Source organism: Terrapene carolina, unplaced genomic scaffold, assembly GCF_002925995.2.
Source record: "Terrapene carolina triunguis isolate 2854851 unplaced genomic scaffold, T_m_triunguis-2.0 Scaffold95, whole genome shotgun sequence".
In the NCBI taxonomy this organism is placed as follows: domain Eukaryota; kingdom Metazoa; phylum Chordata; order Testudines; family Emydidae; genus Terrapene; species Terrapene triunguis.
This window is the reverse complement of record NW_020664446.1, coordinates 32691722-32705055: the sequence shown is the minus strand read 5'-3', so window position 1 is coordinate 32705055 and position 13334 is coordinate 32691722. Positions and strand designations below refer to the sequence as shown.

At 38.0% G+C, this 13334-nt stretch overlaps 1 protein-coding gene across 3 annotated transcripts in view; it reads left to right on the top strand.

Moving 5' to 3' along the window:
* TNKS2 (tankyrase 2) overlaps positions 1-10890 on the top strand; it is a 69366-nt gene extending 58476 nt beyond the window's left edge. For all 3 annotated transcript variants that reach the window (XM_026650866.1, XM_026650865.1, XM_026650864.1), the window contains 4 exons: positions 498-603; positions 5909-6095; positions 8174-8330; positions 8654-10890. In XM_026650866.1, the coding sequence (XP_026506651.1) occupies positions 498-603; positions 5909-6095; positions 8174-8330; positions 8654-8716 (513 nt within the window). In that variant the 3' untranslated portion in view covers positions 8717-10890. The remainder of the gene's footprint in view (positions 1-497; positions 604-5908; positions 6096-8173; positions 8331-8653) is intronic.
* The last annotated feature ends 2444 nt before the right edge of the window (positions 10891-13334 follow it).

Below are 13334 nucleotides of genomic sequence, written 5' to 3'. Positions count from 1 at the left end.
GAATTAATATGGAAAGTGAGGAAGCTAGTAAAGAAATCTAAAGAAGGGGGTTAGCAGTACTTTGAATGGAGAGAGAGAATTATTTTATCAAAGTTTGGATGGATTGGGGGTTGCAATCTAAAAAATCCCTTTGATCTAGTTCGTTTAAACTTTCCAAAAAATTCTTAAGTTGTGACTAAGCCTGATAAATGTCAGTCTAAAAACTTTAGAGAGATCACTGAACAGTAGTTTAGAACAGAATGGCTTGGTTAACTTAGGTTTATGGTGATGATTTTACTCACTATATCATGCTAGGAGAAGAATTGAATTGAATTCCTTAGAATCTGAGGGAGATAATTTCTTTTCTTCTCTAGAAATTTGACTACATGTTCCCAGTTTTGGAGTGGATCTATTGTGATATACCCATTGTGCATCAAAATGTCTGTCAAATGATAAAGCAAAAAATTGGAAGGTCTTGTCTTCAAAATAGAATTTGAATTCTGATTTAATTATTTCAGATTCAGAAAGTTTGTAACAAAAAACTCTGGGAAAGATACACTCACAGGAGGAAAGAAGTTTCTGAAGAAAACCATAACCATGCTAATGAAAGGATGCTGTTTCATGGTAAGAACTTTGAAATTTAAATTTTCTTCCATGCTGTTAATCTTGGTGGGAATATTTTTGTTGGTGCCAATAATTTAGGTAAATATGCTATATAATTAACAACTGGAAATAAAAATGTAAATCAGAGTTAAGTTTTTCATAATTTTGATAACATGCAATACTGGTAACAGGCTTTATCACAGAGGTGACAACTATAGCTATATCTATTCTAATTCCCATTTTCAGTTGCCTTATAATTTTGAACCCTTTGCTTTTTTTGCTTAAATTTTCCTGCCCTGTCTTTGCCCAAAGAAAAGTATGGATTTTTGGGGGGTTTTGTTTAGTTTGATCAAAAATAGAAAAACAAGTCAGCAGATTCAGTTTGAAGGGGGTAGGAGCGAGGAAACTTTCTTACAATTTGTTTTACCAACTCTGACCAAGATGGATTTTACATTTGGCATGTTAGCTCTTGTTCAAAAGTGTCTGCTTGAGCTCCAGTGAAGTTAAGTTTTGATTTGACAGTTATAACCTATTGAAAATCGTTCCCTGCATATGCACAGTGGCTAAGTCACCAAATGGCTCAGTTAGCTGCATAGTAAGAAACTCAGCTGCACATTCACTGAAGTAAAATCTGCACAGCTCCCTACTGCAGAGCTTATAATTTGGTGGGATAAGGTGGTCCAGTGGTGTCCGTTGTAAGCATCTTGGATTTTTTTATTTGAAAAAAAAAAAAAAAAAATAGTTCAGACTAATCAAAATTCAGAATGTGAATTAAGATTACATGTCCAACCTTAATTCTGCCCCTTGTGGATATGCATTACGATAGTTACATGATTGCAAACTTTCTCTAATACAATTTAACATTTTCTTCTATAACCACAGATATACATGTTTGTATGGTATCTTAGATATTTTAATTCTTGTGAACTTACACTATTTTTATAATCATAATGGTCTTCCATATTTTTGACAGATTTTTTTTTACATAATTAAATTCCTCAGAGAAGATAACTGTGTGTAGCCATGTAGTTTGCAATTTTTTCCCAACTAGTAGCACAGTCTGCCTTAGCTATAACTTGGGATCACAAAGAAACTACAACACTACCTTGGTGACAGACTTATGATTTATATATGCCAACAAACCTTTGCTGTCACTCCTGTTATACTTCATCTGTAGTGTGTTGTGTAAGAATAGTTTGTGTATTTGTCATATAAAATCTTTTAATGAATTCTGGCTGTCATAAACAGATAATTAAGGGTTAATGCCCCCTTTACCTGTAAAGGGTTAAGAAGTTCACCTAGCCTAGCTAACACCTGACCAGAGGAACCAATGGGGGGATAAGATGTTTCAAAAGGAAGGAGGGAAGTTTCCTTTGTTTAAAGTCAGTTTCAGTTTTGACCGGAGTGGGAAAGCCCCAGAAATCAGCCTCTTATCAAGTAGTGAGTATTAGTGAAGGGAATAAATAGGTTTATGTTTATTTTCTTTGTAACTTGTCTTGGGCATTAGGGAATAATCAAATTGGGTATTTTTTGTGTAACTAAGTTTTTTCCCAGGGGAACATCCTCTGTGTTTTAAATCTGTTGTCTGTGAGATCAGCTTGTATGCTATCTCCCAGATGGTGTTCTTTTACCTTTCTTTTCTTTAATTAAAAGTCTTATTTTTAAGAACCTGATTAATTTTTCCTTGTGTTAAGATCCAAGGGGATTGGATCTGGACTCACCAGGAATTGGTGGGGGGGATGGTTAAAGGAGGGGGGATGGTTAAATTCTCCTTGTGTTAAGATCCAAGGGTTTGGATCGGTGTTCACCAGGAAATTGGTAAGAAGTCTCTCAAGGCTACCCAGGGAAGGCAGTTAGTACTTGGGAGTGGTGGCAGCAAAACCAGATCTAAGCTGGTAATTCAGCTTAGGGGTTCACATGCAGGTCCCCATATCTGTACTCTAAAGTCCAGAGTGGGGGTGAAACCTATATAAGACACCAACCATGTATATCTAAAGCTGTAGAAAAATGTGACCTACTATTTGTGAGCTATGTGATCTTGTAATTAAAGATCATGGTCTTGTTTACATACAAAGGGGTCAGCTGCTGATGATGCAACTTTCATTTTCCAGCTGAGTGCTTAACAGTGTAACTTGAGTGTTTCTTTCATACAGGCTTTGGATGGCATAATAATAACATTGGTCTGATCTAGTATGATAATTTCTGTGATTTGGTATTCTGTCTCTGAAAATGGCCAGTATCAGCCCAGAGGAAGGTGCAAGCAACCCTTTAATGGTATAACCCATCTGTAAGGGAAGTTCTTCCTAACCTGGTCAGATAGTGGTTGGATTATGTCCTGAAGCATGAGCACTTATATCCCTTACAATTCTGTATCTATTTAAAGTGATAATGGATGTTTACGTATATGTTCCCCTTTTTTAATCCTGCTAACCTCTTAACCTCAGTGATATCTTGTGATGGTTCCACAAGTTGTTAATGAGTTTGTATATTTTAAAAAAAAAAGCTGCTATTTTTCATTTTCTATTTCACGTCTCCTTGTTCTTGTATTACACAGAAGGTAAATAAGAGTTTTTGATTTACTTTCAGTATAACATTTCTTATTTTACATAAGTCTCAATTCTGTCATGTCCTCTCTTGTTCATCTCCTCTCTGAACAAAACAGTCCTAATAATCCTATAACTACCTTTATATTTACATGTAATTTTAAAAACCTTTTTAGTAAAAAGGTGCATCTTTGTGAAACAGAATACGTCGGGTGTCTCTAGAGATAAGTGCTGCAATGCAGAGCACCTTCCAATTTCAATGGGTAATTTAAGATTAAATTTTATGATCAATACTCAATTTAAATAACTAAACATTGCTTTGCAGAGGTAGAAGTGGTTAAAAAATATTTACATAAATCAGATCATAGGTACTGGAACACTGCCGCAGTCCCTGACTTGAAGTGGTTTCCATCATATACAGGGTTTCCAGTTTAGTTCAGATTGTTCCTGAACCTCTGAATTAGATGTATTCATGTCAGCGGGGCCTGATGAAATTCATCCTAGGGTACTTAAGGAACTAGCTGAAGCAGTCTTGGAATGATTAGCAATTATCTTCGAGAATTCATGGAGAACTCCAGAGGACTGGAGAAGGGCATACGTACTAGTGCCTATCTTTAAAAAAGGGGGCAAAGAGGACTTGGGGAATCAGACTAATCAGCCTAACCTCAATAGTTGGGAAGGTACTGGAACAAATTATTAAACAATCAGTTTGTAAGCACTAGAGGATAATAGGGTGATAAGGAATAGTGAGCATGAATTTGTCAAGAAAAAAGCGTGCCAAACCAGTCTAATTTCTTTTCTTGACAGAGTTACTGGCTTAGTGGATAGGAGAGAAGCAGTAAACATGATGTATCTTGATTTTTAGTAAGGCTTTTGAGACAGTTCCACGTGACATTCTCATAAGCAAACTAAGGAAATGTGGGCTAGATGAAATTACAAGTAGGTGGGTGCACAACTGGCTGAAAGACAGTACTCAGAGTAGTTATCGATGGTTCGTTGCCAAACTCGGAAGCCGTATCTAGTGGCGTTCCACAAGGGTCAGTCCTGTGTCCAGTACTGTTCAGTATTTTCAGTAATGACTTGGATAACAGAGTGGAGGGTATGCTTGTAAAATTTGCAGATTATACCAAGTTAGGAGGGGTTGCAAGCACTTTGGAGGATAGGATTAGAATTCAAAACTACCTTGACAAATTAGAGAATTAGTCTGAAATCAGCAAGATCGAAATTAAATAAAGACAAGTGGAAAATACTTCACTTATCAAGGAAAAGTCAAATGCACAACGACAAAATGGGAATGACTGGCTAGGTGATGGTATTGCTGAAAAGCATCAGGAGGTTATAATGAATCACAAAATGAAATAAGAGTCAATGATATCATACAGTCGCAAAAAGGGCTAATATCAGTCTGGGATGTATTAAAAGGTGTGTTATATGTAAGGCATGAAACGTAATTGTCCCACTCTACTTGGCACTAGTGAGGCCTCAAATGGAGTACTGGGTGCCACACTTTAGGAAAGTTGTGGCCAAATAAGTCCAGAGGATAACAGAAATGATAGAAGGTTTAGAAAACCTGACCTGTGAGGAAAGGTTAAAAAACTTTGGTATGTTTAGTCTTGAGAAAAGCCTGAGAAGGGACCTGAGAGGTCTTCAGATAGGTTAAGGGCTGTTACAAAGAGTATCGTGATCAGTTCTCCATGTCCACTAGAGGTAGGAGGAGGTACTGGGCTTAATCTGCAGCAATGGAGATTTAGTTTAGAGGTTAGGAAAAGGTTTCTAACTATAAGGGCAGATAAGTTCTGGAATAAGCTTCCAAGAGAGGTTGAGGAATCCCTATTATTGGTGTTTTTTAAGAACAAGTTGGACCAACACCTATCAGGGACGGTCAAGGTTAATTTGGTCCTGCCTCAGCACAAGGGGCTAGACTGGATGACTTCTCAAGGTCCCTTCCAGCCCTACATTTCTATACTTTTAAGAATCCTTCTCCTTACCCTCAGTTGTTGAATGCGATCAGAGCTGCTGTGCAGATACTACAGCCTTAGGGTTGAAGGAAGCTCTGCAGCTCTAGTGCATCCTCAGTGTTGGAAAGAAACAGAATCTGTGAGTTTCTCTACGTTGCCACGCAGGCTGGACTACAGGGGTGTGAATAGCAGTGCACACCGAGTAGTTACATTAATGTGAACTAGGATCCTTTTAGTTTGTGCCCACAGTATCCATACGGTAGCATTATGGTGCAGCACTTCGGTGCACACTGCTAGTGTGAATAGCAGTGTGCACCAAAGTGCTGCACACTTGGGTTGCCAATCCTCCAGGATTGTCCTGGAGTCTCCAGGAATTTAAGATTAATGTTTAACGATTATGTCATGTGATGAAGTCTCCAGGAATTTGTCCAACCAAAATCCCCATAGACCAAACTATCCAGGGAGACTTGTAGGCCTAAGCTGTACAGATAGGGTGTCCAGTGCCTATGCTGCTTTCCCTGTAAAGACAGGTCAGGAATTGTCCCTAGATATCTAATATTTCGTGAATGTAACAGTGTACACTGCTGTAATACAGTGGATATTAAGTGTTTGCTGTGGCAGACTGATACTGCATCACATAGTTGCTCTGACTTGTTAAAAATGTATCGATTTCAACAAAAGGTAACTTTACTGGTAAATCTTAGGGTTTTTTGGCAGGGGAGGATATAACAATCAATAGGCTCTTGAAACGATTTAATAATTAATGATTACGTAAAACCTGTAGGTGATTAATTTAAATGTTTTTCCTTACTAATTTACTTCTAGGTTCCCCGTTTGTGAATGCAATTATTCATAAAGGTTTTGATGAGAGACATGCATACATAGGTGGAATGTTTGGAGCTGGGATATATTTTGCTGAAAACTCTTCCAAAAGCAATCAGTATGTATATGGAATTGGAGGTGGCACTGGATGCCCAGTTCACAAAGATCGATCTTGTTATGTTTGTCACAGGTAAGTTACAATACTTTATACCGGAATCATTCATACCAAGAAATCTGATTTTTCAAGTGCAGCCTGTGTTAGAGGCAGTCAAGTCCCCAGCAGAATCTTTGAAGAAAGACTATAGCTCAGTAGAGATGTCTGCCTATGCACGAACAGTTAAAACAGATAGTACTGCTATATGAGTTTTGGTTGCCACCTTTTAAAGCTGTAGTGCAAACTTAAAAAAGCCGGGGAGGGGCAATGGAGATAGTTAAGGACATTGTAAGACTTACCTCCTTTCAGATCCCAAAACCCAGAATTGTGTAGCCTGGAAATGAAGAGAGAGGATTTGCTAGAGATTTTTAAAAGTATGAAAGATACAGTAAAAATTGATCAATAACTATTTTTCTGCCGGACAGTACACAAACAAGGAGACTTCTAGAAGAGCACAGTACTTGCATATTATGTGGTTCACGGCGGGGGAGGTGTCCACTAGATGAGTCGAGATTATGATCATCCTGTATTTCTTTCAAGATGAGTTCAGTAATGTTGACCCCACCTTGTAGGTTCAGACCTTGATCCTTAGTGCTCTGAGGAAGCGCAAGGTAGATTTGTAGAACTTCCCTTCCCACGAGTTTCTGGGTTTCTAAAAGCATTCTTCTTGTGTGTCTCTGGTTTCCCCTTGGAACCTAAATCTCATGCTTTAGAAACTTAGCACCTCCTTTTGAAACCTCTCAGCTCAGCAGACTTAAGCTTTCTCACTGTTCAGTGTTCCCGTTGGCAGTCACTTGAACCAGAAATGGTGATGAAATTGCAGCCTTGTCCTACCATTGTCCCACTGGCTTCCAAAGTGGTAGTTGGGACTTGCTTCCCTTTTCATTTGAAGCAAGGCAAGACTCTCCAAGCTTCTTTGATAGCCTCAGCCGAGGAAGAGAAAGATATGACACTCTAGATTTGAGGAGGACTCAGGATTCCCTTCAACAGATCAGACAAGAGGGACTTACTTCTTGCTCTATGTGAAAGGTTTGAAAAGGGGCAAGAAGTGTCTTGAATGAGCACAGCCCAACAAATTGGCTCCAGTATTTAGTTGACCTACAAAGCTGCTGAGACTCCTTTCCTGGACTTACTCCGCTTAGGCAGTTGCTGCTTCCTGGACAGAACAAAGAGAAATGTCATTCGAGCTATATGAGCTACCACCTTGACCGGCCCATTTGTCATCTGGTCAGCAAATGCATTTTTGTTTAGAGTGTATTAAGAGCTGTGCTGCCATAGGAGCCACCTTCCTTTGGGGAGGAAACAGGAAATTCAGTCTTCCTATTCTTTGGTCCTCTCTGTTGCCCCCACCCTCTTCCCAAGTTAGCTGTAGGTCTCCTGACCATCCCTTCCAGGAGTATGTGAGAACATTGGTTGTTCCTCTTTATAGTCTGTACTGTTGCTGGTTGTGCCACGGAAAGCAAATGTCCAAGGAAGTTGAAATCAAGCATATGAACTTCAGTGGTGTGTGAAACATAATTACATTTCTTATCCAAGTATTTAGATAACTGGAAATACATAAGGAAATATGTGTCCTTGTATCCCTTTTTATAAAACAAAAAAAGCAACCACATGTAATATACTGACAGATTCTGATACGTGGTGGGTTTAATTTGAGCTAGGGTTTGTAGTAGACCTGTTTGTAGTTGGCCCTGGTAATAGTTTGAATATGGCGTCCTTCTCTGAGACAGATACACAACTTTTAGTGTTAGGAACTACTACATACTTTTATGTAGACTTCATCTGTTTGTCTGAGTGACATATACTTTCCCAAAAAATAAAGAACTGAGGTGACAATCTTTGAGTTCACTATTAAACATTCTATTTCCACAAACGATTAATATAACATGCATTGTGTGTAGTCAGAAAAATCTCTGGAGGTTGGGGAAAGGAACCAGGACTGAAAAAGGGGAACATAACATTATGGATAAAACTTCAGAATTTGTGGAATATGAAAAATGACTAAAGAGGTTTAAAGTTACCGTTCTCTCTCTGAATAGAGCTTTTGAATGACCAAGAAATGTTTTTCCTACTTTCCAAACATTTTTGGTTGTAAAAGTTTTTCTTTACTATAGGCAGTTGCTGTTTTGCCGTGTAACATTGGGCAAGTCTTTCCTGCAGTTCAGTGCAATGAAAATGGCTCATTCTCCTCCAGGACATCATTCAGTTACTGGTCGACCTAGTGTAAATGGACTGGCTTTAGCAGAGTATGTCATTTACAGAGGAGAACAGGTAATAGGGTTTTTTTTGTTTTCTTGTCAAAACATACTTAATTTTAAGAAGCCCAAATGCCATTTTTCACTGGTATGCCATTGACACTGAGCCTCTTTTCTGGATTTATTGGGGTTTGTCTTTCAGTGCATATAAATAAAACCTAAGCTTTTAAAGTTGAGAATCACAGGTCCTTATTTACTGAAAACTTCTGGCAGATATTTTGCTCTCCCTTCTCCGTGACATACATGTTGCACCTTTTGCTCAGATGGCAAGAAATCCCGTAAAATGTGTGTTCTGAATTTGCTAAGAAAATTAACCTTACTGAATCATTTGCCTTTCAGGCTTATCCAGAATATTTGATTACTTACCAGATTATGAAACCTGAAGCCACCATGGAAGCTTGAGGCAAATTGCTTTTGGAAATCAGCAGATCTGAACATGAAGATACCAATACCTAAGATCTTCTAAATTACACTGAATTGATGAAAAAATTTTATCCACAGGCATTGTGGTAGAAAATGTGAAAAAAATCTAACATTTTGACTTGATAAAGCTTTAATAATGTACAGTATGTTTTCTAAAATTTCAAAAACTTCCTCTTTTTCAGCACTTTAACAGATACCATTCCAGGTAAACTGGGTTTGTCTGTACTAAATTATAAGCATAAATTAACTTGAACTATGCTTTTTATATAATACTACATTGAAATCTAGCAGAAACTATAATATTCCACACAGGAATTCATTTTACTTATACTGTGTTCTTTAAAACACTGCATTTACACTGAATACAATTTCATTTGTAAAACTGTAAATAAGAGCTTTTGTACTAGCCTGGTATTTATTTACATTGCTTTGTAATATATGTGTTTTAGAACTGCAGCCTTGTACAAAGTATTTTTTTTCCAAACATTGCATTGTTCATCTATGTTTCATCATACACGATAAATAGGAGAAGACTTTGATTCCAGGGTTTGTCTTTTGGGAAGGGGGAGAATACATTTGATTTTAATTAACCAGTTTAGAATTATACAATGCTTGAACAGTTATTCAAAAGATACTCCTGTGGTTTTATTTACAAAATATGCATTCCAGAGATTCATGACCTATGAAAGTAGGACACTCCGTTTGATTATTGAAGTATTTTGCCACTTGTTTACCAGAATTTCACATTTCATGATCATTAAATTGTCTTCTAGAATTTGTATTGGACTAGATCTATAGTTAATCAGTAGTCTTATTTCAGGGCTATTAGATCCTGTGAATTATGGCTAATAAATGATTTTCCTTGAATGTAGGTGGAAACTTTACTTCAAGGAGGTCTTTCTAGACAAGTCCCTAACACTTTAACACAAGGAAGTTGAATACATAATGTCTAGTGAGAGTGAATAAATGGATTTATTTTCTGGCACATCATGGTTAGCCCATATAACTTGTGGGTGCACACAGAATATAAACATTATGGGGTGGACATCTCTAGGCCATTCCTGTCTCTTTCTGTTTATGCTTCCTCCTTGTTTATGCTCAGGCTGGTAGCTTCAGCAGTAATAGAAGTTTGCTGCTGCAGTGCTTTGTGCTGAATGAAATTGATAGGATTGTAGGATCGTAGTCTGTTCCATTCAGCTTGATAGATAAAACACTTGTGCATGAGCAGAAAGAGCTACGCAGCTATTGGCTACAGTTGTCCCATGACTATTTCTTGGGGCAGAAGGGAGCAAAGGAGATAAATCACCTGATCAAGGCACATTACAGATAAATGAATGCACTGCCCTTTTGTTCATCCCATCGTAGTTCATCTGCATTCTGTTTTTACTCCATCTGCAATTTTTACCTACATATTTAAAAATATGTAAATAAAATGCAGGCATATTATAGTTGATACCATGGGTTTAATTTTAAACTGAATAAGAGCATATTTTAATTGGTTATATTTCTACATCTAGGACTCTGTCCCATAAGTTAATTTGTTTGCAGGTCATATAATCGTAACATGGTTTTAAATGTAATAATTAGTCAAGACTACTAAATTGTCTTGCTGATATGGTGATAACGTAATTATTCTGTACATGAGTAAATGTACTGAAAAGTACAAAATTATATGAGGAATCTGAGTAATAAATAATATCATAAAATCTAACTCTAGCAGAAAGCAATATTGACAGTGAATAAAAGGTGCTTTAATTTAAGGTATTTTTTCCCAGGATGTTGCCCACTCCTTAGTTTACTGTAATGCTGGAACTGGTGGTCATGCAAAATCTGGTAAATATAATTAAAACATTGATATTTTAGTTTTATTGCTAAAATATTTCATTCTCTATGAATGATTACTTAATGTCTTGTAAAATATTGTGGTAAGATAGCATTTAAGTGGCACCACAATGTTGTTTTTGTCTGTTTTAGTTTTTGCATGATATACCTTGCATTCTGAAGGTGGAAATTGTAATTGATAGTCTTGACTTTTGAGGTGAAACTTTTATCTCTTGTGCAATTAGGTCTGCTTTACTCATCTTGAAGTGTCTTACATGTACTGTACCACATTCCATACCCATTTAACACTAAATAAATTTAAATTCACTGGTTTTCTGGTAGCATCGTAGTAATTACAGGCATAATGTAAGTAAATTGATCAGCCTTTCTGAGTACAAGAATGCATATTATCATTACAATAAACTGATTACAGTAGAACGTAATTTAGTTCTGAATATGGAAAAGTTCTTAACAGAGATGAAAAGAGTGGAGTATTGGAGTAATTTGCAGCTTGGTATTGAAGAAAAAAATCTAAACATCTTTTGGTACAAGAGAGAAGAATTAAACTAAGATTTTACTTTTAGAATTCTGCACTTAAACACTATCAGCTGGTCAAAAAAATGATCAAGGTTGAAAAGGAATAATCTGCCTGATAGTTTGAGGCAGTTTTGTAAAACCTATAATAAACTTCAAATCCAGGAATTCAAAACAATTGCCTATCCTTTACTGTACAGGTGTTTCAGAGCACATTTTATCTAAATGAGTAAAGGCAGAGCATTGCTTGGATCAGTTAGTGTAACACTGAAAATATATTTTTATTCCGGTAGCAGACATGAATGTGATAGGTGCTTTCCAAACACAAAGAAGGCCTATTCTTATCAGGTGGTGGTGAACAGTTATGGCCACTAGAGGGCAGGAATGTAAATCTTTACTAAGACTGTAATGTGGAATTTTCAAAAGTGACTTAAGACACGAGTTCCATTGACTTTCATTGGGACTTGTGCTCTTGAAAAACTTAGGTGGGATTTTCAAAAGCACCTATCATGTCTAGGTTTTTAATAAATATATAAAACAACTCTAACCTGTGACTCTGTTTACATATAACATTAATTTTTAAATAAAGTAACTCCTCATTTAGTGGTCCCGGTTAATGTTGTTACGTTGCTGATCAATTAGGGAACATGCTCATTTAAAGTTGTGCAATGCTCCCTTCTAACGTCATTGGGCAGCTGCCTGCTTTGTCCACTGCTTGCAGGAAGAGCAGCCTGTTGCAGCTAACTGGTGGGGGCTTGTAACCAGGGTGGACCGGCAGCCCCCTATCAGCTCCCTGCTCCCCTAAGTTCCCTGTGCTGCAGCTGCCCAGCAGGCTATCAATCGGCAGTTCTGCTGTCCCTCCCCCCACTGCCATGTGCTGTTCCTGCCCTCTGCCTTGGAGCTGCTCCCAGAGACTCCTGCTTGCTGTGGGGGGGGCTAATGTCAGGGTGTCCCCCTACTCCTGCACCCCGCTTACTCCTTCTCCATATAGAGCAGGGAGTGGACACAGACAGAGAGCTTGGGGCAGCAGCTGCTGACTCAACTTCCTGATCCACTTAAAAAGACAATGCACTTAAGAGTGGGTCAGCTTACTTAAAGGGGCAGTGTGCATCTCTCTCTCGCTCTCCCACACACAAGGTATGTGTCTGTCTCTGTCGGCTATGCTGTTTCCCCTCCCTTCTGTTCGTGCTGCCTTGATGAGAGACTACATTAACAACAATGTGTTAACCTTTGAGGGCTCAGCCGAGTGCTAGTTCATCATTTAGCAGCAAGGCGTTCCCTGGGAAATATCCCTTCCTCTTCCACCCTCTAACTTCACCACCTCAACCAAGCTTCACAATCATCATAGCTGTGAACAGTATTAAATTGTTTGTTTAAAACGTATACTGTGTGTATGTCTATATAATATATAGTTTTTTGTCTGGTGAAAAAAAATTTCCCTGGAACCTAACCCCCCCTCCCCCCCCCATTTACAGTAATTCTTATGAGGAAATTGGATTCGCTTAACATCGTTTTGCTTAAAGTCGCATTTTTCAGGAACATAACTATAACGTTAAGCGAGGAGTTACTGTAGTTGTACAGCAACCTACCTGCAGTTAATGAAATAATATAGCAAAGTTTTTCTGAAAGCTTTACAAATAATTCCAAGTTTAATTCTTAGTTTAAATTAGAACAATTCAGGAAAATGTTCTTTGCGGTATGTAGCCCTGACTAAGATTAACCATACAAACCATCATTAATATTAGAACATTAATATTAGGTAATTTAGAGCTAATTTCAGATAGGATTAGTGTTGCCTGCCCAGAAAAATGAAAAAACAGTGGTTTAAAGTAAATCAAAGTAGGAGGGGGACCCTCACCATTTCTGTCAGGAAAGCTTGGGGACATGCACCAGCCCATCCTGCTGCTCTCGGGTCAAATTCTCCAGAATTTTCATTTCTGTAGATCATGAAGAGGCAGAAAGTGCAAGGAATGACCCCTGTAACAGGAGGGGAGCTTCCATAGAGTTCTTAGTTTGATTCCTTGCTCAGGAGCTCCAGATTGTTGTGCTGATGTCAAGTCACGGGCCTCTGTAGCTACTAACTCAACAACTTTATATTGCTGCCTGATGGAAACACCCTTCATGAGGTTACTAGCTAAGTACCTTTCTGTGATGATGCCAAGACATGGACCTCTTTGAAGTTCCTGGCTCAGCACCTAAAGCTTGCTGAGCCAATGTCAAGGTATCAAGACACACTGGTTAC